The 27,047-nt window shown below is 52.3% G+C and overlaps 15 protein-coding genes across 15 annotated transcripts; 5 read left to right on the forward strand and 10 right to left on the reverse strand.

The window, feature by feature from the left end:
* Positions 1-94: 94 nt before the first annotated feature.
* On the reverse strand, positions 95-1,078 carry GNI_063840 (hypothetical protein; the record flags this gene model as incomplete). The annotated part of the gene is made up of 1 exon (XM_011131756.1): positions 95-1,078. The coding sequence occupies one exon, from the start codon at positions 1,076-1,078 to the stop codon at positions 95-97; it is 984 nt and encodes a 327-aa protein (XP_011130058.1).
* A 284-nt stretch (positions 1,079-1,362) lies between these two features.
* Positions 1,363-2,490, reverse strand: GNI_063850 (hypothetical protein; the record flags this gene model as incomplete). The annotated part of the gene is made up of 1 exon (XM_011131757.1): positions 1,363-2,490. One exon carries the CDS (start codon positions 2,488-2,490, stop codon positions 1,363-1,365), a length of 1,128 nt encoding a protein of 375 aa, XP_011130059.1.
* Positions 2,491-2,915: 425 nt separating this feature from the next.
* Positions 2,916-4,037, reverse strand: GNI_063860 (hypothetical protein; the record flags this gene model as incomplete). Its single annotated transcript, XM_011131758.1, has 1 exon — positions 2,916-4,037. The coding sequence occupies one exon, from the start codon at positions 4,035-4,037 to the stop codon at positions 2,916-2,918; it is 1,122 nt and encodes a 373-aa protein (XP_011130060.1).
* Positions 4,038-5,310: 1,273 nt separating this feature from the next.
* Positions 5,311-6,432, reverse strand: GNI_063870 (hypothetical protein; the record flags this gene model as incomplete). The annotated part of the gene is made up of 1 exon (XM_011131759.1): positions 5,311-6,432. One exon carries the CDS (start codon positions 6,430-6,432, stop codon positions 5,311-5,313), a length of 1,122 nt encoding a protein of 373 aa, XP_011130061.1.
* Positions 6,433-6,592: 160 nt separating this feature from the next.
* On the reverse strand, positions 6,593-7,687 carry GNI_063880 (hypothetical protein; the record flags this gene model as incomplete). The annotated part of the gene is made up of 1 exon (XM_011131760.1): positions 6,593-7,687. One exon carries the CDS (start codon positions 7,685-7,687, stop codon positions 6,593-6,595), a length of 1,095 nt encoding a protein of 364 aa, XP_011130062.1.
* A 713-nt stretch (positions 7,688-8,400) lies between these two features.
* GNI_063890 (hypothetical protein) lies at positions 8,401-8,580 on the forward strand (the record flags this gene model as incomplete). The annotated part of the gene is made up of 1 exon (XM_011131761.1): positions 8,401-8,580. The coding sequence occupies one exon, from the start codon at positions 8,401-8,403 to the stop codon at positions 8,578-8,580; it is 180 nt and encodes a 59-aa protein (XP_011130063.1).
* A 19-nt stretch (positions 8,581-8,599) lies between these two features.
* On the reverse strand, positions 8,600-11,249 carry GNI_063900 (NOL1/NOP2/SUN family protein; the record flags this gene model as incomplete). The annotated part of the gene is made up of 2 exons (XM_011131762.1): positions 8,600-8,770; positions 9,003-11,249. The coding sequence occupies 2 exons, from the start codon at positions 11,247-11,249 to the stop codon at positions 8,600-8,602; spliced, it is 2,418 nt and encodes an 805-aa protein (XP_011130064.1).
* Positions 11,250-11,389: 140 nt separating this feature from the next.
* On the reverse strand, positions 11,390-13,255 carry GNI_063910 (chitinase; the record flags this gene model as incomplete). The annotated part of the gene is made up of 1 exon (XM_011131763.1): positions 11,390-13,255. The coding sequence occupies one exon, from the start codon at positions 13,253-13,255 to the stop codon at positions 11,390-11,392; it is 1,866 nt and encodes a 621-aa protein (XP_011130065.1).
* Positions 13,256-13,422: 167 nt separating this feature from the next.
* Positions 13,423-13,920, reverse strand: GNI_063920 (hypothetical protein; the record flags this gene model as incomplete). Its single annotated transcript, XM_011131764.1, has 1 exon — positions 13,423-13,920. The coding sequence occupies one exon, from the start codon at positions 13,918-13,920 to the stop codon at positions 13,423-13,425; it is 498 nt and encodes a 165-aa protein (XP_011130066.1).
* Positions 13,921-14,053: 133 nt separating this feature from the next.
* Positions 14,054-16,613, reverse strand: GNI_063930 (hypothetical protein; the record flags this gene model as incomplete). Its single annotated transcript, XM_011131765.1, has 2 exons — positions 14,054-16,372; positions 16,461-16,613. 2 exons carry the CDS (start codon positions 16,611-16,613, stop codon positions 14,054-14,056), a joined length of 2,472 nt encoding a protein of 823 aa, XP_011130067.1.
* A 408-nt stretch (positions 16,614-17,021) lies between these two features.
* Positions 17,022-18,237, forward strand: GNI_063940 (putative PPPDE peptidase domain protein; the record flags this gene model as incomplete). Its single annotated transcript, XM_011131766.1, has 2 exons — positions 17,022-17,737; positions 17,946-18,237. The coding sequence occupies 2 exons, from the start codon at positions 17,022-17,024 to the stop codon at positions 18,235-18,237; spliced, it is 1,008 nt and encodes a 335-aa protein (XP_011130068.1).
* Positions 18,238-18,479: 242 nt separating this feature from the next.
* Positions 18,480-18,869, forward strand: GNI_063950 (hypothetical protein; the record flags this gene model as incomplete). The annotated part of the gene is made up of 1 exon (XM_011131767.1): positions 18,480-18,869. The coding sequence occupies one exon, from the start codon at positions 18,480-18,482 to the stop codon at positions 18,867-18,869; it is 390 nt and encodes a 129-aa protein (XP_011130069.1).
* Positions 18,870-19,489: 620 nt separating this feature from the next.
* On the reverse strand, positions 19,490-20,988 carry GNI_063960 (tryptophanyl-tRNA synthetase; the record flags this gene model as incomplete). The annotated part of the gene is made up of 2 exons (XM_011131768.1): positions 19,490-20,720; positions 20,864-20,988. 2 exons carry the CDS (start codon positions 20,986-20,988, stop codon positions 19,490-19,492), a joined length of 1,356 nt encoding a protein of 451 aa, XP_011130070.1.
* A 263-nt stretch (positions 20,989-21,251) lies between these two features.
* On the forward strand, positions 21,252-21,641 carry GNI_063970 (putative transmembrane protein; the record flags this gene model as incomplete). Its single annotated transcript, XM_011131769.1, has 2 exons — positions 21,252-21,303; positions 21,343-21,641. 2 exons carry the CDS (start codon positions 21,252-21,254, stop codon positions 21,639-21,641), a joined length of 351 nt encoding a protein of 116 aa, XP_011130071.1.
* A 1,059-nt stretch (positions 21,642-22,700) lies between these two features.
* GNI_063980 (hypothetical protein) lies at positions 22,701-26,498 on the forward strand (the record flags this gene model as incomplete). Its single annotated transcript, XM_011131770.1, has 2 exons — positions 22,701-22,934; positions 23,595-26,498. The coding sequence occupies 2 exons, from the start codon at positions 22,701-22,703 to the stop codon at positions 26,496-26,498; spliced, it is 3,138 nt and encodes a 1,045-aa protein (XP_011130072.1).
* Between the last annotated feature and the right edge of the window lie 549 nt (positions 26,499-27,047).

Below are 27,047 nucleotides of genomic sequence, written 5' to 3' on the forward strand. Positions count from 1 at the left end.
ATGACCACTTAGTGATAATCAGGATGACCACTTAGTGATAATCAGGACGATGACCACTTAGTGATAATCAGGACGATGACCACTCACTCACTACTTAGTGATGGGTAGTGATTTTCAGGACCTCTGATTGTTGAAAGATCATCACAAGGGTCACCATTTGACAGAAGATGGCGAGTTCACGTCCAGAAGGAAATGTGAACAGGCACTCTTTGTTGTCGGTGAAAATGAGTCTAGCCTGGCGGTGTGTATTAGAGTCAGAAATCCATTTGCAGAATTGGTAATTGGCGGCGTAACCATCACGTTGCTCTGCGGCCAGGGTGGACTTAAGCGAAGCCATCCAGCGCGCCCTGAGTGAAGGAGACCTGCCTCCTTGACCGGAGCCACTAGCGGGCCTGGTTGAGCTGCGAAGCATCCTTAGATGTCGAGTCCGTCGTTTCCACCGTTCGCCAAGGTTGCGGCAGGCAGGTGAGGGTACCTCGCTATAATTATTCGGGCTACTCGGACGGAACGCATTGGCAGTGAACGCATTGGCAGCGGCGGCGGTGGTAGACGGACAACACTGCATACAAGACATCTTGTTATAAGAATAGGGGACTGGAGCAGCACATGAGGCAATGTTTATCAAATCTTCAGCGCACACATCCGTCGAATCTATGGCTTCCGTTCGGATTTCAAACCTCTCCAATGCAGACCAACTCATGGCTCCACACACGTACATGTCCCCAACGAGAACACCGAGAATAATGTTCCCAAGTTCTGAGAATAATCCTAACCTTGCTTTTCTGCATCGATGATCACCCTCAGCATCGCGGAAATACACGAAACATGTCAACTGGATCAAAGGCACCCAAATCGACTTTCGCTTGCTGCCCTTCAAACTCCAGTCTTTCAGCTCGTCTATTATCCTTTCCTTCCTCGCCTGCGAAACTTCCATCTGATCTCGTAACACCTCCATCAACGGCATATTCAGCACGAACTCGTCGTGAGGCGCCACCCCCAGACGGTCGGCAGCATGGAACTGACTGGCTTGGAAGGATACACGGCAAGCCCTCTGCAGGAACGAGTGCCAATCCGCCATGTAAATGTTTTCACGCACACGTGTGTGCACACGCGCTTTTCATTTGCTCGCCGGTCAAAGCCCTCGGTCAAAGTTCTCAGTCAAAGCTCCTGATGAAAGCTCTCGGTCAAAGCCCTTGCACACGACCAAAGATCAGGCAGAACTGCCTGAACGGCAAGATTTGCCCGCAGACAGTCATGTCCATTTGGTACAGTTTGATGTGGCACAAAAAAGGGAGACAACCCATTGCAGAAATGTCATGACTGTTTATGCATTACTGTGGCCAATGCCACGCGGCACGCTGATTAGAGGTTCCGCTTGTCCGCGTTGGCGATCAGGCGCGGGGTCCTGAGCGTCCGTTGCTTATCTGAAAAGTGATAAAGAAACAGGTGCTTGACCAGCAGTTCGGGCAGTCGTGAATTTTCAGGGTCGTCCCAGTTCGCGTTCAGGGCATTAATGATGGCGTTTTGCAGCTCCGAGTTGGGTGCAACCCAGCGGAGACAAGCAGAAGCAAAGCGGTGCATGTCTAGTGCGTCTCCGCAGTGCGACTCGGCATCCCAGCCGGCAATGGAGATGTGGTCTCGTAGTTTGGGACACATCGACAGCTGCTGATGCTTGCTGGTGGTTCGGAGCAAGTTCATTTTCATTTCCTTATCGGCCTTTTTTTGGTCGAAGACGAAGCTCTTCCGAGTTTTCGACAGATTGAGCATTTCTAACGGCCATATCTGCACACCCTCATGCGGGAGGGGTCTCAGTTTACTGATAGCATAATCGAGCACTGGCGCAATGATAGTAAGACCGGAACAACGTGGGTGGTCTGTGCCGTTGAGCCGGCTATCTAGCAAGAACGCGTAGTCCAGAAGCGGAATGATCCCAGACGGCGACGGACACGCATATTCCACTTGACAGGTTTTCAATCGATGCATTTGCGTGCACAAGGATCCCATCGAGTAGAACACAAGCTTACAGCCCTGCAACCGAGTCTGGCATCCCAGACTCCTCCGTCTGCCAGATTCCTCCCCGGAGGCAGACTTTTTCCCGGAGCCAGACTCCTCCCGGGAGCCAGACTTTTTCCCGGAGCCAGACTCCTCCCCAAAGCCAGACTCCTCCCCAAAGCCAGACTTCACCATCTTAAAGGGTACAATTGCCACCAACTTTTCACCAAGGTTGTTTTCTATTCCAAAGTCATCAGCGACGATGTGCCCCTTATCGAGACAGTGGCACCACGAAGTTACTCTTGCTCGAGAAACGTCCCGAGCCACCACCGACAACATTTCTTCCATCTCTCCACAGTTAACAATCACGCCTTTATTCCTCTCCGTATAGGTTCCAGTAGGGAAAGAAGACTCCACCATATACGGACATAAAATCGAAGAACGTAAAGGAAGCCTCACTTTCGCACTCGCCTGACCAGCCGCTAACAAGGTCTCCATGTCCGAGAAACTGACCATAAACGGCGCATCAGACAACAATTGCACTACGGCCAACAAGGTCACCGAACTCTTCCTTTTAACTGAACTTCCAGCACTCCGCATCGACCGTGACATTTGCGCCCCAAAAAAGGATTTGTACCCGCGAGGATGAACACGTGGAATGGCATCACTCCCTCTGCCCGCCTCTGGAGTGGCACCAACTGCGTTCTCCCACATTCTTGCGTCATCATACACGGCCATCAATCATGCACGGCTTGCCCTCCACACACGGTCTGCATCATGTACAGCTTGCGACTCATGAGTCCATCGAGTCTCGAATTTCACTAAACTAAGATTCACGCTATCTTCATCGAAGACATCCAAGTCGGCACAGTGACACGGATAAGATTCGAACCTGGGTTTTCGATTCGAGTACTTCACCTGGATTATTTAGAGTTAATGATGCGGTCAAGCAGGCCGGGTGTCTTCTCAGGGTAGTCCCAGCTGCTGTTCAGGGCTCTGATGATGGCGATTTGTAGAGACGAGTTGGGCACGACCCAACGGAGACAAGCCGAAGCAAAACGGTGCATATTGAGGGCGTCCGTGGAATACGACTCCGGGTCCCAGCCGGCGAGGGAGATGTGGTCGCGAAGTTTGGGACATCTGGACAGGGATTGATACCCTTTCGTGGCCCGTATGTGACTCATGAGAAGCGCTTCGTTAGTTCTTGCATTGTCAGACTCGAATTCACCATTGGGGATCTGTGTGAGCAGTTCTAGCGGCCATATTTGCGCATCACGTACTGGCCATTGCATGCAACCGATTCCGGGACGTAACATACGTCTTACATCTGGCGGTCTCTTCATGCAGCGAATTGCGTAATTCAGCACTGGGGCAATAACACTAAGACCCGAGCAGGGCAGGTCCCCTCCTGTACCGTTGATCCGGTGGTCGAGCGTGAATTCCCGGTCCAGAAGGGAAACGATCCCAGACGGCGAGGGCAAACCCCGTTTCCGCCCTCTTTTTTGCGACTCCTGCTCTCCCTCCTGCCGACTATCCTTTGTGGGCAAGCCCCCCACCGCGTAAAACACAAGCTTGCAACCGCATACCCGGTAACCAGATTCCGGACAGCCGGACTTTTTGGGCTGTGCCTTGAAAGGTACAATTGCCACCAACTTCTCGCCCCTGCTGTTGTTAATCCCGAAGTCACCTGCGACGACTTGACCTTTGCTCAATCGCCGACACCACCAAGTTACTTTTCTTCGAGGAACACCCCGAGCCACCACCGACAACACCTCCTCCACCTCTTTACAGCTCACAATCAGACCCTTATTCCTCTCCGTATAGGTGTCAGCAGGGAAGGAAGATTCCATCATGTACGGACATAAAATCTCTGACCCCAACCGAAGGCTCACTTTCGCACTCGCCTGACCAGCCGCTAACAAGGTCTCCATGTCCGAGAAACTGACCATAAACGGCGCATCAGACAGCAATTGCACTACGGCCAACAACGTCACCGAACTCTTCCTCTTGACTGAACTTCTAGCACTGCGCATCGATCGTGACATTTCCGCCCCAAAAAAGGATTCGCATTTGTCGGTCGTTTGTTGCGGGTGACTCTAAGGTGTCCCTTGTAGATTAGAATCGGCGGATCACCCCCGCTGCCCCGCCTCTGATCTGACCCCTTACCAAACATGGTTGCGCCAGACATGCCTTCTCCCACATTCTTCCGAGCCACACGTTAGAATCGATCCACGCCCTGTACCGTACCACCTGCGATTCATCAGCTCGTGAGCGGACTTTCTGATAGTCGAAAAAAGACCCCGAATTCGGCCGGTCACAAACCAAAACTCGATTTGTCTTCGAAAACCCGACGAGGGAGGGTACTCTGTCGGTAACACGTCTCTTGGCCCACAATCCTCGTCGCTGGCCAGTAACGTGGTTCAACAACGTGCACTCCCCGCGCACCCCGCGCGTTAGCAATAGTGTCATTCTTCCACTCGAGAGCTCTCGATTCGTCTGTAACACCTTCTTCTGGGTCAGACACCACACTTCTCCCCGAGCCTCACGAGAGACCCCAACACTCCCTCGTATCCCCCCGGGCCTCTCCGGACGAGATCCGGCCCGATCTCCGCCTCCGAAAGCCTTCAGTATGCAAGCGAACAGACTCTTCCGTCGGAATGCTGGGTGGGTCTACTCGCCACCTAGTTGGCCCCCAGCTGGATGTCGCCTCCCGACCCCGTTCCTCTGCGCACTCGGCACACTCGGCGGGTGTCGGTCACCCGTAGCCGTGGTCTGGATCTCTCAGACAGGCCTCAGATCCAGTACCTGTGGGCAACTAGTCTGGTGTGACCCGAGGGCACAAATCCCGGTGTCACACCCTGACGGCTCACTGTCGTTTCGGCGGGGTTGTCTGTGACGGGTTGGGGGAGCTGGGGCATTGCTGTTGCCGCTGTCCCTGGGTTCGGTGTTGCTGTTGATGGCGGTGATGTCAGGTAGTTGGCCATACGTTTGTAACTACTGGGATGAGTTGTGTCGGGGTTCGTGTGGCGGCTCATCAGCAGAGAAGAAGATGATGATGTCGTGCTTTAAGGAATCAAGTATTATCGCGGGTTTACCCGTTCACTTTTAGGGTGCCGTTCGATGTTTATTTGGGTCTAAAAACAAAGCCAGGAACGAGCAGGTTACTCTGCTTTGCCGCAGCCCCGTTACCGGCGCATCACACCCCAACCCCGTGGAGGGTGTTATGGCAGAAATCGTCCTAGTCCTGTTGGAGCATTATCGTTGGGCAAGAATGTCACAGCGACATAGAGACGATTCGAACCTGGGTTGCGGCGGTATCTAACAACTGGTCCCTTGTTCACCAAAGATGATGTCGTTCAGCAGGCCGGGTGCCTTCTCAGGGCTGTCCCAGCCGTCGTTCAAAGCTTCGATGATGGCGTTTTGCAGCTCCGAGTTGGGCACGACCCAACGGAGACAAGCAGAAGCAAAACGGTGCATGTTAAGGGCGTCTGCGGAGTGCGACTCGGCATCCCAGCCAGCGAGGGAGATGTGGTCCCGCAGTTTCGGACACCTCGACAGGCACTCGTACCTTTTCGCGGTCCGGAGGTGTCTCATGAGAAGTTGTTCGTTTGTCTTTGCTTCGTCGTAATCGAACTGCCGATTAACTCTCTGCTCGAGCATTTCTAGCGGCCATATTTGCGCATCCGGCACATACGACTCTAAGGCACCGGTTCCGAGACGTATCGCACGTCTCAAATCGGGCGGTTTTTTCATGCAGCGAATTGCGTAGTCGAGCACTGGTGCAATGATGCTAAGACCCGAGCAGGGCAGGTTCTCTGTGCCGTTGATCCGGTAGTCGACCGTAAATTCGTAGTCCAGAAGGGAAACGATGCCAGACGGTGAGCGAAAGCCGTCTTCCTGCAGTTTCTGCTGTAACCCCAATCGACTGTTCTGCGTGGGCAAGTCACCCAGAGCGTGGAATACAAGCTTGCAGCCACATACCCGGTAACCAGACCCCGGACAGCCGGACTTCTTTGGCTGTGTCTTGAGGGGCACAATTGCCACCAACTTCTCGCCCCTGCTGTTTGTGATCCCGAAGTCATTTGCGACGACTTGACCTTTGCTCAATCGCCGACACCACCAAGTTACCTTTCTTCGAGGAACACCCCGAGTCACTGCCGACAACACCTCCTCCATCTCTCCACAGTTAACAATCAGACCCTTATTCCTCTCCGTATAGGTTCCAGTAGGGAAAGAAGACTCCATCATAGACGGACATAAAATCGAAGAACGTACAGGAACCTTCACTTTCGCACTCGCCTGACCAGCCGCTAACAAAGTTTCCATGTCCGAGAAACTGACCATAAATGGTGCATCAGACAACAACTGGACTACGGCCAACAACGTCACCGAATTCTTCCGCTTGACTGAACTTGCAGCACTCCGCATCGACCGTGACATTTCTGGCTCGAAAACTCACCGCGGATATATTCTTCATTTGTTCGGGTGGTCTAGCGTGTAGAATTACAGTAAAACCGGATGCCTTGAGGAGGCTGGAGTACTGGTGTGGTGGTAAAACCGTGTGTGGCATTGTGTGTGTCGTATCAAGTGTGTTGATTGCTTATTCAGAAAAGATGATGTGGTGGAACAGGTCGGTCGCCTTGTTAGGGTCGTCCCAACACTCGTTGAGGGCTTCAACGAGGGCGGATTGAAGAGACGAATTGGGCACGACCCATCGGAGACAAGCAGAAGCAAAACGGTGTAAGTTGAGGGCGTCAGCACGGTAGGACTCCGCATCCCAGCCGGCGATGGAGATGTGGTCACGAAGTTTGGGACACCTGGACAACGACTGGCGCTTTCTCTTGTCCCGTAGTTGGTTCGTAATAAGTTCTTTTTCTGTCTTTTCTAAGTCGCAAACGAACTGTCGGTTTTCTGACAGTTTCAGCATTTCCAACGGCCATATTTGGGCGTCCCGTACTCGCCAGTGTAGCTCACTGTTTTCAAGACGGACCGTCCGGCTAGGATCGGGATGTTTCATCATGCTGCTCATTGCGTAGTCCAGCACCGGCGCAATGATAGTAAGACCCGAACAGGGCAGATTTTCTGAGCGGTTGAGGCGGGAATCTAATGTGAATGCATGATCCAGAAGTGCAACGATCCCTGACGAGGTTACCGGCAGCTCGCCTTCCTGTTCCTTGGTCCGCAGGCTCAGCCTTGTATTTTGTGTCCTCTGCGATCCCAAAGCATGGAATACGAGCTTATTGCCGTGCAGCTGTTTCTTTAAGACACTCTGCGTCGTCTTAAAGGGCACAACTGCGACCAACTTTTCGCCATTACTGTTCTTGATCCCAAAGTCACCTACGACCACATGACCTTTGCTCAGTCGTCGACACCACCAATTTATTTTTTCCCGAGATACGTCCCGAGCCACTATCGATAACATCTCCTCCATCTCTCCACAGTTAACAATCAGGCCCTTATTTCTCTCCGTATAGGTTCCAGCAGGGAAAGAAGACTCGAGCATATACGGACATAAAATCGAAGAACGTAAAGGAAGCCTCACTTTCGCACTCGCCTGACCAGCCGCTAACAGGGTCTCCATATCCGAGAAACTGACCATAAATGGCGCATCAGACAACAACTGGACTACGCTCAACAATGTTGTTAAACTCCTGCTTTCCGCCGAACATTTCGGACTTCGCATCGCTCGAGACATCAGAAATTTCTGGCCCAAAAATATCGCCCACAAGCGATAACTAGGGAACTTCACCACGCCAATTAGGGAGCTTTATCCCACCGATTAGTGAACTCCACTATCACCGATCCACTATCACCGATCCACTATCACCCACCGATTAGCGAATTCCACTATCCATTGAGTGACCTCACTCTGCACACACATGCGACAGCGGAAACCGGTCATCCTATCAAGCTTGGGTGGCAGTGCCGGACCATCAAGCTTGCGGTCTTGGGTGGCATTGCCGGACCATCTCTATGTATCCAACTCGTGACTTTTCTGACACAATTTCCGGGCTGGATAAGTAGGTCGATTTGACCGGTCGATTTGACCGGTCGATCCCTTCTTCAAGTCGATTTGACTTGTCCTCCGACGTCAGCTGACGGTAGGAGCGTGGACTGTCGTCTCCTAGGCCGTAGTCATCTCGCCCGTAGTCATCTCGCCCGTACAGGGTGTTGCAGAGATTGTAGAAAGCAGACACATCACCCACCTTTATTACGATTGTATGATATCACAGATCGACATCATGTCGCATAACCTGAAGTATTCTATGTTTATTATTCACCCTCCACATATTTTCTTTACCCGTAGGACAATTGTCAATCTACCAAAAAAGTTAAGTCTACAAGAAGTCTTTTAACTAACAATCAACCCTTCGACTCAAGTCTTCGACTCAAGCCTTCTAATAGCAAATGCAGTTCTACTCTATTCTCCTTCTAGCGACTATTGCTATCGGTGCCAGAACCAATCCGAATGATCAGAAGACATTCCCTATTATTAGAAAGGATCAGATTGCTAAGTCCAATGACGGTAACGTCAAGAAATTCTTAGCAAAGGCTGAGAAGAAACATCTGAAGGTTCAATATATTTAATGCTTTTTACCCAAGTAGTTTATGAACAGAAAGTACAGCGACAATATATTCGCAACAACTTAAAAGTAACAGTGGCATAGTCCTTAACAGTGGCATAGTCCTTAACAGTGGCATAGTCCTTAACAGTGGCTTTGTTGACAATGTTTTTGATGTTATACCCATGTGTGTGTGTGTGTCTAACTATATGTGTCTAAGTATATGTGTGTCGCGGTACTAGCAAGCATTTTAGAGCTGTCATAGCAAGCATTTTAGAGCTGTCATAGCAAGCATTTTAGAGCTGTCATAGCAAGCATTTTAGAGCTTCTCGAACGCTGTTTGTAACCAGAACTTCGACGTTCTGTCGTCCAAGATACATGCAGCACTAAAGGAGGATGTTAGTGGTAGGACAAGTTGGAAGGTAAGGGTAGAAGGTGAAGACTTACGGCAATATTATCGTGCGCAAGGTCACTCAGTACTTGGCATGGTCTAGATGGATCTCCAGTCAGGCCGCAGATGACCATGTAGTGTTTGCCAACATCCAGAGATCCTAGCCAGCGCCTTAATCGGTTGTCTTCCGTCAGAGAGTTGTAATGGAGTCGGTACTGGTAGCCATCTTTATCCAACTGGACAGGACCTTCAGTTGCAGACGAAGAAACAACAGCGCCAAAGTCTATCAATAACTTCAAGTCTTGCTTACTTACTACAATGGTCTGCTCGGCGATACGGATGAAAAGAGGCTGGCCCCTGATCTCAACCGTCTTATCCAACTGATCGGATAACCTCCCTACGTTCGCACACTTCAAGAATCCATCAGAAGTGAATCGGCACGACTCTGGTCCATGAGAGTTGACGCAGATGCTACCAGCATGAAGGACTCGAAGCGGTCGGTGGAGCGTCTGGGTCTTTAGCAACCGTCTCACCCCCTCCGATAGATACCAGATTTTCGGCGGTATCAACACTGGCTCTTTCTCCTTCTCGCGGTACCAAAGTTTCTGTTCCAAGTCAGGGCTGAGAGGTACTCCGAATGGCTTAAACGCCCATTGATTCAGACGATCCCGCAGAGTCGTTGATCCCGAAGCAATACAGCTCAAATCCAACTGGTTGTAAAACGTTCTTTCGTGAAGCGACCTTAGTCCGGTTCTGGGTTCTCCATTCGACTCCTTCGGGTCCACATCCGCCTCCTTACGGATCGCCTCCTTAGAGTTCACCTCCTTACGGTCCACCTCCTTACGGTCCACCTCCTTACGGTCCACCTCCTTACGGTCCACCTCCTTACGGCCCACCTCCTCCTGGTCTTCCTCCCCCTGATCTTCTTCGACCCCTGGCAGCGGTTCCGTTGCGGAAAATGGCCGGCTGGGGAGTCCGAATTCCCAAGGTAGTTCGCTTACTTTCCTAAAGACGGTTACGAAGAAGCCTCCGGTATCGTTGTCTTGTGGGTAGAAGCGGAGACAGCGATCTTCGAGAATGGCTTGGAGATCTGGTTCAGGTGGTGGGAACATCGAGCTGAGGATTTTTTTGCCCTGCCAGTGAGACGGCACATCTTCAAGAGAGTCGAACCATAAATCTTTAAAACGGATTCGCCAACTGGCCAGGCCCGGACGCGTCTTAAGTCCGGGCACATGCACCTTCTCGGCGACGACTGCGCCACAAGAAACTCTCAATATAGCTGCCACGACCGCCTCGTTCTCAACTGGGTGCAAAGAACATGTCGAGTATACTACACGACCACCCACCTTACACAAAGTCAACCCCTTCTTTAGAATGCGCGATTGCAATGCATGTAAGTACACTCCATCATTGCTATTCCATCGCTTCCATATCGATTGCGCTTTCCGGATCGTGCCATCACCTGAACACGGCACATCGCATAATACTCCATCAAACTTGACACACTCCGGCACGGCCGGAACTAAGTTCGGGTCCGATGCTGGGTTCGGGTCCGATGCTGGGTTCGGGTCTGATGCTGGGTTCGGGACCGGGTGTTCCCAGAGTCGAGGGAAGAGACCTGCGTTGTGGAGAGTAACCATGAGGGCGGGGGACGCTTGATATTTGAGATGGTGAACAAGCATGTGGGCTCGGGTCGAGTTTAAGTCATTCGCTACGACCGCGCCTCGAATGTCCCGCACACTTGCCGGTTTCTTCGCCTCCAACGCCTCCAGCAACTGCGATGTCTTACTACCAGGTGCCGAACACAGGTCCAGTAGTAGTGCCTCATCCGACTCCAGATCCTGTATCAAGAAACATGCCGGCACCATACTTACTACCTCCTGCCGAATCACCACACCATTTTCCGACTGCTTCACCAAAAACTCTCGCAAACCCTTTAGCTCTGCGTGTTGGCGCAACTCTGCACGCGACGCCTTCAAAACCCATCCCTCCGTCATACACCCAGCCGCAGCGGCCGTCTTGACAACGCCGGCCTCGGTGGCAATGCTAGAGTTGGTGGAACACGCGGTCAGGAAGTGCAGAGGCTCCAACATATCGGCCTTTCCCAGCTTCCTCAGGGCCTGCTGGTTTGTCTCCAGAAACGACTTGACCCACTTTTCGTGAATCGTGTTTCGCAAGATCCGAAAGGAAATGGGGAGCGGCGTTTGCAGGCAGGTCACCAATTGGTTCCAGTCCTCATCGCTATGGCATAAACCAATCTCTCGGTAGTAGGCCTCGAATTTGGCCGACGGACAAGAACTCATCTGGCGCCGATTTAATTTACGCCGCGCGGACGAGAGGGAGAAAGTGGCAATTGTCAACCGGCAGGGAGGGGTGTGTGAGCTGCCGGGGGCCCAAAGTGTGTGCTGCAAAAGTGTGTGCTGCAAAAGTGTGTGTGATTGGGTTACGGATAAAAGGCTAGACAAGAGACCAGGAGGACTCCGGAGGCGAGTGTGAGGGTGAGAGCGTGTGGCGAGCTATTGTTGTTGTTGGGACTGTCTGTCCACCAACCTTCGCCCTTGCTGGTGCTAGGGGCGGGGGCGCTTGTACCGTCAGTGTTGCCACTTGGGTCAGTGGCGTCAGTATCGCCGCTTGGATCAGTGGCGTTGGTGTTACCGGTTGGGTCAGTATCGCCGCCTGGATCGGTGGTTGGTCCAGGTCCGGGTGAATGACCATCTTTGCCGGTATCGATAGTGTCGCTGGCAGTTGGGAGCGGTGTGAAATCCGGTAGTGTGGAGAGATCTGGACAGAGGTAGTCGGCAGGGTTGGTATCCTTGCTGATGGTGTGGGAGAACGGGCAGGGGTACCAGGGCCACTTGTTGAAGGTGGGCCAGGTGCCGCTGTGAGGGTTAACAGGGCCAACCTTGTAGTCGGAGCCGTACCAGCCGCTGAAGAGCCCGTTGAGTAGGCCCTCGGCGACGGTTCCCTGGGTCTTGCCGTTGCCCATGTCGGACGCAGCCCAGATAATAGCCCCACCCATTCCCTTTTCCTTGGCGTAAGCCATTTTTTCTTTCCAGGTATCGCCGTCTTCGTAGGAGATGAAGACTTTGTCAGCCGTGCGTGCGGGACCGTTACCAGCTGCGGCCGAGTCTGCCTGTGCGGGCATGGTGTCGCAGTATGCCGCCTTGGTCTTGGTTGTGTCGTGCATAGCGACTTCGCAGACGGGTTCTACGTTCAGCACTGTGTCCCAGATGCTAATAGTGCCAAGTTCCCAAGAGCCAGGTCCCATAGGTGCATTGTTAGTGCTATTCTTGTACATGCCTGGGGGGGTGCCTTCTTTGGGCACATCTTTCCACACCTTGCCGTACGTCGCCAGTCCCATTAGCAGCCGCTCGGGATGGCTGCAACGTGGCAGGATGCGTTGGATACTGTCGTCACATGACATCATCTCCGTGGGGCCCTCCGGGTCACTGTATAGCGGCGCCAGGGGGGCGACTTGAGGAGCCCATGGTCCATAAAAGTCATAGGTCATAAGATTTAGCAAATCGAAGTAGCCCTCATCACACAGCCATTCCCAAGGCGTAGGATCTTGCCATGTCTCGTTACCGCCATCAATAAGTTTTGGATTCATACCAAAGGCACCACTGATCATCAGTTTACGCCCAACCTTGGTTTCTAATTCGTCAAATTTTGCACGGAGCTTCATTATGAAGGTCTTATATAATTCCCAATCGCCATGTGCCGCCACATTAGAGGAGTTAATACAGGTCTCTTCACCCTGACAGCCACACCCACCTTCACATTCTGGATACTCCCAATCAAAGTCAGCTCCATCGAAACCCCACACACGAACAGTTTCCACCAAGTTGTTAATAGTCTCGTCCATTCTGTTGGTCAAACAGTCATGATATGTATGTGATCGAGACCAACCTCCTATGGAAGGAATAAGCTTGATGTAGGGGTAACGGCTCTTTATCACTTGCGCGGCCGGTATATTTCCCCCAGCAGCTCCTGTCTCCGTACCGTCGGGGTTACCCGCTGGCCAACCTGCCGGAACCAAGTTCTCAGGGTCCTCTTTGGAGAAATCGGCGTCTGCATCAGTCGCCAACATCTCGCACGTACTCGGGTTAAACTGAGTAAACGCAATTTGCAACGCAATATTCGTCACCGGCAGGTCCCGGCTTAACACGTATTTCTCCACCGTTCCAAATCCGAACTCGCGAACCCACACCGGCCAATCCTCAACGTACAACACCACCCATGGGTCCGTAGGCTGCTCCGCACCCAACAACCAAGGTAACGCCCAGATTTCCGGCCAAACCAAACGCATGCTTACTGTGGGCTTCAGTCAATCCCATGGCCGTAGATCGGTATCCATGGCCGTAGATCGTAGTTAGCTACTTGTCGTAGACTCGTCGAAGGTTGGTAGAAAAACTATGGCCGTTAAGTAGAGTGGTTTAGTAGAGTGGTTCTAGTAGACTCGTTTAGTAGAGTCGTTTAGTAGAGCCACGCGTCATACTTCGAGTCCCAATATGGCAGGCAACAGGTATGGCCAACGCAGAGCACCCCATAACGTACAGGTGCCGGGATCATGGTCTTAACGGCACGTTGGGACATCGTGGCGGCGTATCCGGAGCCGTGTTCCAATGCTATATCGGCCATTTTACGAACCAAGTCGGCGACTTGGTTGTGTTCCTCCACTTTGCCTTCGGCCTCCTCCACGAGTTTCTGGGCACCGAGACTGTCTCCGCGACGCAGAGCCTGATCTGCGCCTTGTGATTTATTGCGTAATTCTTGACTTAGCGCAGACAACAAGTTTTTGGCCGCTTCGAAGCCGTCGATGCCTGCGGGAAACTGCGCATTCTGTAGACGGTGAGGCTCCTGCTGGAGCTTCTCCACTGCCATCCGGTTCAAATCACGCACCAGGTCCAACTTCATTATCCGGCCCTGCACGTCCTTCGTTACTGCATCCAATTGAGATTGGTAATTCCCCATTCTATCAAATGTGCCACGCGCAAATGTGCACGCAAACAAATGTGCAACCCATGAGGATGTCGCCCACGGGTGACCAACAAGCGCAGGTGAGTAACAAGTTAAATGTCCGGTTTACGTTCTAACAAAAAAATCATTAATTTTGTTCCGCGGTAAGTTCTGACCTGCCGCTTTCTTGTTTCACCTGTCGAATATAATCCTGGACAGTGCTGGAGTCTTCCGCTAGTACCTTAATGGCGACAATGCTAGCTTCGTCGCAACCGATGTCAACGTCTTGGAAAATTTGGAATTGTAAAGCAGTACTGATTTGCTTTTTGGTGACTTGCGTCTTCAACTGCGGATCGACCGTCGCGATGGCTGAGATCAGGATGAGGATGTCTCGGGGCGAGTAGAGATTGCACCGGTGGACAAAGGGGAGGGTTGATGCCTCGGCAGTGTTAATCTTGACAGCATACTCTCTCAAATCGCCCGTCGTAGCTTCCAACAAGTCCCAACCGAAATTCCACAAGTCCTCCAACATTCCCGGCTTAAGAGAGCTCTTCAGGTTCACCAACTCCGGGGCTAGTATCATGCTCGTTAATGCCTTCATACCCGGTCGAACCACCTTACTCAAATTCCTGACTGCGTGCGACCCAACATGGCTCTCCGACCCGACATGGCTCTCCGGCCCGACATGGCTCTCCGACCCGACATGGCTCTCCGACCCGACATGGCTCTCCGACCCAACGTGGCTCTCCGACCCAACGTGGCTCTCCGACCCAACATGGCTCTCCGACCCAACATGGCTCTCCGACCCGACATGGCTCTCCAAACCGACGTGGCCCTCCGACCCAACATGGCTCTCCAAACCGTCTTGCGAAAGTTCCGTGTGCGGCTCTTTACTGGAGTGCGTGCTGATGGCCACCCCCTTGATGCCTTCCTTAACCAAGTCGGTGATGTATTCGATCACGACAGGTTTTAGAAAGGACCTGCGGACCATGTTCCACTTCCTGTTGACGACTTGATTGGCGTTGTCTCTGGACGTGATCAATTTCTCGCCTCTCTTAGCCCTCGCCAGAATGTCATCATCGATAGTGGCATATTCACTGAGAGCATAGAGCAGCGTGGCCACCTGGTAGCCAGGGCCTGTAGCCGTGGTGGGTACGTTGTGTTCCGCCAGCCAGCCCAGTTCCTGTAGGTCCTTAGGCAGTTTGGGGATGTATGGGTGGTGTAGCAAATTCCTGCAAAGCAATATAACGGAGCGCCCTTCTCCCAGACTGAGTAGTCGTAGCTGGAACAAAGCGAACCATTCTTCGCTAACGGCTTCCGCCTGGATTGCGCGTCCGGCTATAGTGGCATGGCGGCTTTTTTGCTGACGCCGGGCGGCTCTGGAATGTTTTTGATTAACGAGAATCAACATATATCCGTACAAGTCTGCAAAGCTTGTCAAGAGACTTTTGGAGTAGCCAGCCCGTTTAGCTTGGCTTTCCGTCAACGTCATGTTTGTGAAGTCCGTTTTGAGCTTTTTCACATGCTCGGTGTCATCCTCATTGACAGTGCATGTTTTGGATACTAAGAGCGCGGTGTGTGTCTGTAATAGCAAACAGAACGAATCGAGGAACTTGGCACCTGAAATGTAGGCAAAAGTCCAATAAGCGGTTGGCCACATAAGCTGCAATAATTTGTCCCGTAAGTCATCTCGATCCACCATGAGATTTGAAAGAAACGTAAATAAGTTCTTAGGTAGCGTGTTTGCCACTTCCAATACATACGGTGTTAATTCACTGCTCTGCTGCTTGTGCTTCTCTGCCATATCGTAACAGATAGCGAATAGATCTCGCCGTCGTATAATAGTTTGCGCAACCTGTTCCTCCCAGATGAAATTTTGTATTTCTGTTGCGGAAGAATTTTCGGAATCATTTGGCTTTATCGCGTTCCTTAAGATGCCAAGACAGACGGATATAACCGCCCAGCGATCAATTGTATACTCATGGGGTCCTTCCGACATAGCCTCGCCGATACAGGATATACTTCCCTCCTCTTTCATTGATTCCAGTGTGCGATAAAACTCCACTGTCTTCATGAGCTGTTGTCTTACTAATAAGCACACCATCTCAATGAATGTTCGCCGTGGCTCCCTTGGAAGTTTACCCAAGTCGAAAGCCTCATCTCGAGCTTGCTTCGCCATAAAATCCTTCAACTTGTTAAACCGATTCGCTTTGTCACCTATACAGTCTGCTAATTCATTCAACGTCGCATGGTTACTACCCTTCATCACCACCGACTCCTTCAACTGCTCGTCCTGAAGCATGTCCTCCAAACTAGGCAAACGACTCTCTGTCCGGTTCAAAGGCACAGGCTGGTGCATATAACGCTCATTTGTGTCACACAAATCATTCAACTTCTTCGAAGCATCCGGCACGGGAATATCAATGGAGAAAGTCCCAGAACTAGCAGAACTCACTGTCTTGAACGACTAAGGACACGGGGAATGGCGGCTCAGGACACGGCGAAGGGGGAAGGGGGGAAGGGGGGGGGAGGGGGAGGGAGGGATCGCTGGTTACCTCCATGCTGGTCAATGTCTGGTTGTCGCCGGCTTCGTCGGGCGGACTGAGCTTAATGCTTAGCCCGCGCGACAGCGGAGCCTCCCCGGGCTTATCCTCAATCACCAACAGATCGATTGACGCCCTGGAGTTCCTTCCACCTTTGGTACTCATTAAATGTGTGATTATCCAAAAATGGCACGTTCTCTAAGGCCAACCCCCCCCCCCCAAAAAATCTCAACTACATGCGCTCCGAATGGTCTGAGTCGTCGCTCGATGGCTGCGACTTGGTCTGAGTCCTCAATGGCTGCGACTTGGTCTGAGTCCTCGCTGGCTGCGACTTGGTCCTCGGCAAAGGGCTGGCTGGAAAGTGGGGCAAAGGGTAGCTAGCCGGGAAGCGGGGCAAAGGGCTGGCTGGAAGGTGGGGCAGAGGGCTGGCTGGAAGGTGGGGCAGAGGGCTGGCTGGAAGGTGGGGCAAAGGGCTGGCTGGAAGGTGGGGCAAAGGGCTGGCTGGAAGGTGGGGCAAAGGGCTGGCTGGAAGGTGGGTGCGAATTTGTTGGTTCGGCGTTTTTTTGGCGGTCGATGCCGTTTCCTTGCTGTTGCTGCTACCCTGATCACCCAGATACACGCAGGGACAACCGCCATCGCAGGATTCGGGGCGTTTACGTTTCGTCGCCCCCTTTGAGCATCACTGACCCCCCGGTATGGCGGCGAGTTTTTGATCACAGTTTGCTTGGAGATACCGGTGAGCAAACCTACAGAGCTATTGAGACATTCCGGGACGGCTCAGCGCCGGATACAATATACCAAGCTGATACAAGTGAGTGTCGCGATAACTCCCTGAGCCCGCGGAAAGCTGGGTCATTGGTGCGTCTATACGAACAAATTCCTAGTCGATGTGCAACACGAAATGGCGGTCTAGAGAATCCTTCCAGTCGAATTGGAGCCGGGGCCAGTATCACTTCCGAGGAAACACTGCCCCCGCAGACGCGACGGTGGTTAAGAAAAGAGGGTGATAGACAGCTTATGGAACTTCTTCTGCATAAGGATCCTGAAGATGTCTTCCTAAAAGTTTACGATATTACTGAAGGTCGTGCTCATAAGGTAGTGAAGCTCGCCGCTGGTTTTGACATAGAAGGGGTGTGGCACACATCTATTCTAACCTATGGCAAAGAAAGATTTTACTGTGACGGGCCCATGGCGGTGGATAGTGATGTGGTGGAGAAAAAATTTGCTATAGAATTGAAGCACATATTCTATCTCGGCAAGACGAGCTTATCAGAACATCAAATACACAGGTACTAAAAACACCATTAACCCTACGCGTATTACTATATCTCCACAAAAAGAAACGCGACTTAACTGGGCCCACTAACACACAAGTGTTTCCACACAAGTGTTTTCACACAAGTGTTTCCACACAAGTGTTTCCACACAAGTGTTTTCACACAAGTGTTTTCACACAAGTGTTTCCACACACGTGTGTCCACACCCATTATGTTGTAGAATCGTGAAAAGCCTGCGCCACAAATATACTCCGGAAAGCTACGATTTGATCCAATGCAATTGCAACCATTTTACACAGGATGTCTTGTGGGCAATGAAGAAGAAGGGCGATCGCAGCTTGGTTAATTACGAGCTGCCTGACTTTATTAGAGATCAGCCGAAGCTCTTCATGTCAACTGCTCGTGGTCGTGCATTGATTTGGTTGGTTCAAAATATTCTCGAAAAAACCGATAATTTTCTGAACAATAGATTTGCTAATGGACTTGACACAATTGTCAAAAAATTCGTATGAAAATTCACGTAGTAAAAAACAACAGGCCTACAGATATACTTTACCCATTCAATGTTTGCTCTGATCTACAAGTAGCTACCTATCTACTGCACATCTCAGACGGCAAAAAAGATATACCTCCAGACTGGATAATCAGTTCTGCCACCCTCCTAGTAAGCTACCCGAGCACTTGCTGGGTCCAAATTGCGGAGCACTTGCTGTAGCTGGGTCCAAATTGCGGGGCAAGTAACTTTTTGGTTAGGATGCTCAAGGCACTGAGTGGCCTCTGTCCCCGGATTCCCGAACCTCGCTGGTATGGTATGCAACGGTGCTATCAAGACCGACATCCCATGTCAGTCACAGAGGAGCCTTCATTGCTACCGAGTCACTGCCACCAGGTCAGTTACTGCCACCAGGTCAGTTACTGCCACCAGGTCAGTTACTGCCACCAGGTCAGTTACTGCCACCAGGTCAGTCTCTGCCGCCAGGTCAGTCTCTGCCACCAGGTCAATCTCTGCCGCCAGGTCAGTCTTTGCAGCAAGGTCGGCCATTGCCATCAGGCCAGTCTCAATCCTTCATTGCAGGCCAGTCTCAATCCCTCATTGCAGGCCAGTCTACCGGCCAGGACGGTCTTGGAGCCACGCTCAAGTTAGTGCTACGAGATGACAGCAATATTTTGCTTACTGACGCCCAGAAGGAAGAGCTGAAGCTGGACATTACCGACAAACCCATCCCGCTTCACGGTTTCGAAGACATGCTATGCCGTTACCTCACAAAGGGCTCCAATCTCCGACTATTCGATCGTCTTTTCATCGACCCGCCTAAGGAAAGGGTCTTCAGTCTAACATCTGCCCCTACCGTCAGCAAAGGGGGCATGCAAGCCTGGATCCTTGAACTGGCAAATCACATTTTACCGGTCGAGGCATCTGATGCAGGCCACTTCATGGACCAGTCATCCATCACCCGTTAACACTCTTGACCTGTTTCAATGAACGCACAATGAATCCTTCAGGGCTATCTAGATGAACAGGGTTGACATGGAACAGGGTTGGCATGGAACAGGGTTGGCATGGAACAGGGTTTCGATAAAATGGGAGGTAAGCAACTGTGTCATAACAACTGCGCCACAGCTACTATGTCACAAGAACAACTGCCATAACGGGTTATAAAAAGTACCAGGCAACGTACGACTAGACTCAGTCAGGCCTGTTGTTTGTCGTCCAACAATTTGTCGTCCAACTATTCATCGTCCAACTATTCATCGTCCAACTAACTATTCATCGTCCGGCTGTTTGTGGTTTGATTTTGTTTTCTTACCCTTCCCATCTTTTTTCATCTCGGCCTTGTGGTCTGAATTCTTGGACGTAGCAAGGTAGACTTTACAGGCTTCTTCAATCTGTCTCCGAAGGGCAGGACGGTCGGGGTTGAAGTAATGTCTAACAACGTCGTTAGTGATTTTGCTTCTGGCTTGTTGATGTTTAGCGACTAGATCTTGAAGGACTTGAATAAGTTTGGCTTTTATTTCGCCTGTTAGTAATTCGCCGCTACTATACTTCCGTCCAATATCTTCGAGTTCGATATCGTCATCAAGGAACACCTTGAGGTATTGATAGCTGACATCAACTTCAAGGTTGGCCCCATACTTCCGTTGCTCCTCGGCAGTATCTTTCCCACCACTGAATGCGTATTTGTTGATTTTAGTCTTGATTTGTTTTGGGGTATCTGTGAGGAAAACAGCGCTATTTGGTCCGGAGGCACTCATCTTGCTTTCAGAACCATGCAAGGCAGGGATAAACTTAGATATCAACGAACTATTCTTTTCCCATCCTAAACGTGGTGCTACATCACGAGTCATTCGGAAATATGGATCCTGATCTATAGCATATGGAACCAAGCATCTCATACACTTGCTAGTAATCGACGGGTCACCCAAAAATCGGGGAAACGCACTTGGGAAACAAGGCGCACATTGAATTGCTGGGTACATAATAGAACCAATATTCGTACTCTCATTGAACCCAAAAATTCCCTTCACTTGATTAAATGTAGTCTTCTTCTGAATCTTCAAAGTCGTTGGATATAAGTCCTGTATGTAATCCACATCTCGAAAAATAAACGTCTTCTCAGCATTAAACCCAACTGCTAGAATGTCCTTAGCATTCTCAAAACCATACTCCTGACAATCCTCCAACGAAAGCCCTTCCTTAAACAAAAACTTCTCGTCGTCAGTCAACTGAATCACAAGAGGACAATCAAATACTTCCTGCAACCATTTTATCATCATAAAAGGCACCAAATGCCCAACATGCAAAGAATCCGAACTAGGTCCTCGACCCGTGTACAAATAAAACGGCTTGCCTTCTTCCTTTGCCTTCAAGATCGTATCCAAATCTCGATGCGCAAAAAACAACCCCCTTCTCAAGAAGGGATGCAGCTCCGTCCCTGTAACTTTTTTGAATCGCTCAATTAGTTCTGGAGTCAACTTTTCACATCCAAACTGATCCCTAAAATCAATTTTTCATTTTGGATGCGCCCACGCGCGGCGTCTGCAAACACGCGCGTCTGCAAACACGTGTGCGCAAACACGTGTGTGAGCGCGCAAAAGCTTCAAGGTGCCTGCCGGTTTTAGTTCTCGTAGTGGCCTTACACCAGTCGGTCATAATTGATTCCGTCCGCTCCTCCCTGCACCTCCCAGGGGGTAACCTTGGAGTATTCTTCGCCATTCGATTCGCCTTTGATTTCCGGGTGCACAGATTGTCCCGGTGAACTCATTTCCGATAAACTTGTTTCTGTTGAATTTGTTTCCCCAAAAAATATCCCGTGGCCCCTTCGTCGCACACTCCCAGCATCACACCCTAGGATACAGAGCCCCACGGCATTACGATGCCCAACACGGCAGCCAGATGTCATACAAAACTTCTGTCTAGAGGGATGGCTACGTTTAGGGATGGCTACGTTGCGGGAGAGTCCGTCCCTGCAGTGTTGGCTGCTGAGTTGAGAGAGGGTGCAGTGTGTTTGTTAGGTGCACCTGTAGAATGGTAGTGTCTAAGTTGACCTGTTTGGCTTTGTGGGCGACCGTGGCTCTTGGTAGGTAGTGTAGTGTATGGCTGATGGCTTTGTTTTTAGGAGAGCCAACGATAACTGAAATCGACGGCGACGATGGACTGATTACGTACGGCATACACCATCGTCCCGGACAGGTGCGGTGGTACCACTGGAACAAGGGACAGGTGTTGTGGGCTCTCCTCGGCCTGGCCTGCCTTCTTGGCGCCCTAACGTTCTGCTGCACACGCACCAACAGGCTAGACCAGGAAAGACCCGTCGTATACGTCCAACCCGCACCCGCCACGGGTGCCGTCAGAACCACCACCGTACCAGTGGCTAACGTGGCCACTGGACGCACCGATGTTGTCAACTATGCCTAATTTTTCAATCGACTACTGGTTCCTTGCTGCCACTCTCCTTGTCTCCAATCTCCCCCCTGTCTCCAATCTCCCCCCTGTTGTAATGTAAACCTCCCCTCCTCACAGCGCGACCTCCTCACAGCGCGACCAAATATTTAAATTCGGGGAAATTGATGGGAAATACGACGATCCTTGCCGCTGACGACGGTAGTTGGATCTATGACTGTTTTGTTGCATACATCAAGAAAGGCGGCGGAGTTGGCAATTTGTTCGAGGTCCAGCTTCTGATTATTTGTGTGAGCTTCCCGCTGGCTTGCGGCTTGGCTCTGTACGGCTTTATGTGTCAGAGAAGACGTTACAAACGCCTTGCTGGGAAAGTGCCACACGAACAACGACTGGACGAACAACGACTGGACGAACAACGACGACACGAACAACGACGGCACTACGAACTGGTAAGATCTATCCTAATTATCCCGACCAATGATAAACGTCTGTGCACACGTGTGTGTGCACACGTATGTGAGGTCAAAAGGTGATCACACAAGTCTATAGTTCATCAATGTGTCTGTTAGGCGTCTTTTAACATTAGGCAGCGGAAACAAAGAGTGTTGTTGGGCTGATAAAAAAATTATGTCCGGAGGAGGATTGCCCTGGCGGCGGCAGGCGACATCGCGAGATCGTCAGGTGCAGATGAGTGTTATTGAGGTGCGAAGAAGGAACGGCCGCACAGATGCCTCGATTGTGAAGAATTTTGAAGCGATGAGTAGTCAGGGTGCGTTAGAGGCAACGCGGCAGTACCAGCACCGACTTGACTCGCGGGTTAATGATCCCTCGTTTCCCACTTTGTACTCGAGACTGACACGTCCGCCAGAGAGAGGTGTGTTCCATCTGTACAGCGAGCGGCCTGGACACGTCTGCGGCAATCAACACCGGAGGTCTGGTGGTCAGGGCTCTGATGGTCAGTGCTCTGATGGTCAGTGCTCTGATCGTCAGTGCTCTGATCGTCAGATTGCTGGGGTAGATAACGTTGCTAACATATGGTCGGTAGATTTTAGCTCCCCGAAAAATAGCCTTTTGATGTCTTCGGAGACATGCTCCGAAGACCGCCTCAAGGTCAAGTCCAGGCGGTCGTCGTTGTTCGACAGTAGTCCTAGGCGCAATAATAAAAGAAGGTTGCATTCCCGTCATCGGTCAAGAAGTCGCGAGAAGACGCGGAAGGGCAGACAGGTCGTCTACAACAACGTGATCAAGCTCTACAATACCCCCAGTAGACAGCCATTAGAAATCATTGACGAATCTACAACAACCAAAGTCAGATCCAGATCGGCTGCCGAGGACGAACCAGCCCGCCCCCGCCGCGACTCTCCGGCCGGTCGTGAGTCTCCCCCTTTCCGGGACTCCTCCGCCGGCCGTGATTCTTCGGCCTCTCCCGAAACTCCGCTTTACCGCCGTACCCCCGCACATAAAACCACTAACAGTGCACAGTCCCACAGTGCACATACCAATAGTACGCACACTGCAGCATGCAATGAAAATCCGTACGACGAGGTAGTTCCGCACCATCGGAGCAGCCCTCTCTATTTCGTGTCTCCAAGCGATGTGCGTTCGCCGCGAAACCACAGCGAAACCCCGACCACCTCTACGTCGAGTCCCCCGGAGTACTCCCCGTACCCCTCACCCGTCGAGTACCGTACTCCCAACGGCGAGTCTCGCTCTCCCGAGCGTGAGACTCGAACCCGCGACCTGCGGGACGCCGACGGCCGCAAGAAGAGACCCTTTCCCGTAGAAGGCGGGTCGCCTTTGTACCCAAGTCCAAGCAGACCCTTGATGGACATCCCGCCCTATCCACCGCCATCCAACGTCCGACCAAGCACAAGCCCCCTTACCAAAACCCAGGCTACCCCACCGCATACCATTTCACCGCATACCACTTGGCCACAGACCACTTGGCCACAAACCACTTGGTCACAGACGCCCGAACAGTTTCCCTCCGCAGAAGACCCCACTTCTGCCAAAGCCAGCCGGGCCTCACCCTTGGTCGCGGCTGGCGCCTCCATGACTGATACCCCACAGTTCGGGGGGTCCTCGCCTCTCTCTCGGGCGAGACCCGCGCCTCTTTCCCACGACCGCAACGCGATGCAAGCCATTCAACACTACGCCCAACAACGTGCAATGCCGGACCTCGAAAGCGCCTTAGCCAATGGCCCCAACGGTGCTGGTGACCTTAACGGTGGTGGCCTTAACGGTGGTAACCTTGACGGTGGTAACCTTAACGGTGGTAACCCTAGCGGGGGTGGCCTTAACGGTGTTGGCCCTGCTGGAAGTGTGGCGGGTGTTTTTCCAGGCGAGGGAAGGTACACGGCCCCGGGAGAGACTACAGAGGGCCGTCGGTTCCCTGCGACGGTGTACCTACCGGGCCAACACCTCCGAAGCCACTCCGGACCCGTGAGGTTCCATCCCGGCATGGGTTCTACGGCTCCGGGTCTCAGGGCTGCTTTCGGGATGAGCACCGTTCCGAGTGTGACCGCCTATGACCGGGAGCAAGTGGAGGAGGATTACCCGGGCGCCATCCTTCGAACCTACGCACCGCCTACGCTCACGCCTGGCCCGGGGGCGCCACGGTCTACCAGTGTGTTCGTACCGTCGGCTACGGACACTGCTGCCATGGGCAATCACCACCATGGCCCAGAAGGACCGGACCAGGGCATTTTACGTGTTCACCCGAGCTTCGGAGATTTGCCTTCGTCCGACCTTACTCCTGCCGACGTGGTGGCGTCTCCTGAGTTTCACCCGGCTGTTGGGCACCCGGTTGTCGGGCAACCGTCTGTTGGGCAAACGTCTGCTGGGCAACCGTCTGCTAGGCGCTCAGCTGAAAAGCCGCCAGCTGAAAAGCAGCCCGCTGGGAAGCAGCCGCACGAGAGACAGTCAGCCCCGAGTAGGAGCCACCACGTCAGCGGTTCTGCTCCATCCGTTAGCACTGTACCGGCCTCTCTTATGGCTAGTCTCCTGTCGTCTCACGCCAATTCTTCCAATTCACCTGCAAAGACGTCCAATCTTCGCAAGCCTCCGATCGTCCGGATGGCGGCCAGCCAAGGACCGTTTACGCAAGCAACAGCTGAAATGCGGAATACATACTCCAACCGGCATCCGTTTGAGTCCTCCAATTCCTTTGATTCTTCCCACCCATTCGACTGTTCCAACGTTTACCGAATCGCCGGGAACGCACCGGTTGCAAAGACGCTGGACACGTCGAGCCGAAAGACAGATGGACCCTTCGGGGTGTCGGCGACCGCGGCCCCCACGATCCCGACCGCCTTCAATTCTGTGAGTTCTTCGACTTTCAATTCCTCCAATTTCAGCTCAACCGACCCTTTAACTTACTCGAAAGACCCAAACTCGAAGCTGGTGTCCACGGGCGGGCCAGTGACCACCACGGGCGGGCCAGTGACCACCTCTTCCAGTCCCGCTCCTTCGGACGCAGCCAGATCCTATTCCCACACCACTCCTGCAGCGATGCTGCCCGAGTCTGGTTCCCAAGTCTTCCGCAGCTCTGATCCTGGCATGTCCCAAATTCGAGATCCGAACAGATCGACCCCATTTAACCACAAGTACGTCGACCACAGGTACATCGACCACAAGTATGACGGCCCGAAGAAAATTGACATGACGACTGGTGGTGATGGATTCCTGAACTACCGAAGTAACCAGAGTTTTGTGCCGGATCCCGATAGGAGCAGGAGTGTCGTTCGGTCTTTTACTCCTTCTTTCGTTTCTAGGTCTAGCGACGCGGAGAAACTGAAGACGACTGACCCAAACTTCTTTGCAGACAATAAGATGCCTGGAGAGGCAGGACAGGGAACTGAACTGTGGGGGGATGATGGCATGAGGGGACACTCACGAAGTGTAACATTGACGACGCCTGGGTCGATCGAGTTTGGTCAATCTAATGCCTCGTTTCCGAGTGGCTCGCTATCGAGTGCGTCAATGACAAATTCATCGTTTCCAGGTGCTCCATATCCAACCGGGACGTTTCCCATGTCTTCCACGTCCTTGTTAAGGGCGGGTGGAGAGCAGAACCATTTACAGAATTTACTCGGTAGTGATGACCGGCGGGCGAAGGGCGAAGACGCCTCGAGCAAGATTTCTCAGGAGTGGCGAGGTGACCAACCCCCGAAAGCCAACTACCATTTCCGAGCGGCCACACTAGCGCCGCCGACCTTCAGTTTTGGTGCAGCCGTCACGGGAAGGCCTCAGGGCGGTTCGCTGAGATCTGCCGTAACGGCCATACCACCAGATCTTCAACGATTCTCCTCTGGTCTCGCTTTAGGCTCTTATCCGGGTCTCAAGGGAAAGGATCACACCGGTCGTCCAGACGGCATTGGAGAGGGCGTGCTCAAAAGCAGTACAGAGGGCTACAGACTGCAGCCTGATAGGCTGCAACCGGGCAGCGGCAGCTCGACATTAAGTAACCCCCTTGTGCCAGTCAGTTCTGTCTCCGCTAGTTCTGTCGCCGTTAGTTCTAGTTCTGCTACCGCTAGCTCTACCCCTGTTATTTCAGCCCCCGTTAGTTCAGTCCCAGTAAGTTCAGTATCCGGCAACTCCTTCGGAGCACCAGCTAGAGAAGGAAACCACCCCGCACCGTTTAGGTCCGCCACGTTGCCTGAAACCGATCACGAGAGCATCTTTACCGTTCCTTGGAAGCCGCTGCTGGTTAATCCGTTAGGTGCAACAGACTGGATTAAGAGCGTAAAGCAGCCGAACGTCGTTAAGTTGGAAGGCGTAGACATTGCGCTGCGGGAACGCAGGAGACAGAAGAACGAAAGCGAGTTTTACGAGCAGACCAAGACCACCACGAGACACATAATACGAGGTTAATGCTTAAGAGGCTAAGGCTAAGGGGGAGAGGCTAAGGGCGGAAAGACTTAGGGCGGGGCCTACGATGCTAAGGGCGGAGAGACTGGTGGCCACGAGGCTAAGGGCTACGAGGCTAAGGGCTACGAGGCTAAGGGCTACGGTTTAACGGACGGATGCTGGGGGCAAAGTGGTTGCGGCGTTTCAGCTTGAAGTGAAACCTTCCGAGAAGCTAGGAGGTTTTTAGACTCAACCGAGGAGAACGTCGGGGAGAACGTCGGGAGATCGGGGGAGGAGGTTTTCCCAAACGCTTGGATGTACGAGGGAAGTACTCAGACGTATGTGGCTGCTTGGCCAGGTCACAACGACCGCCGTGCTCCGTCATGGGTGGCATCGTTCAGTTCGTACTATGCCGGATCGTTAGCCGCGGTGACGGTGGCGATTCTGTTGCGTCTTTCTGCTTTGACGAGAGCGATGCCGCTCGGTCTTTACTTGGTGGTCCTGGGTGGCGCAATTTGCTGTCTGGTCTGTGGACTTATTCAGAGGCTAGGACAGCCATCTATGGCGACGCTT

This window comes from Gregarina niphandrodes (assembly GCF_000223845.1).
Source record: "Gregarina niphandrodes unplaced genomic scaffold scaffold00010, whole genome shotgun sequence".
Classification (NCBI taxonomy): domain Eukaryota; phylum Apicomplexa; class Conoidasida; order Eugregarinorida; family Gregarinidae; genus Gregarina; species Gregarina niphandrodes.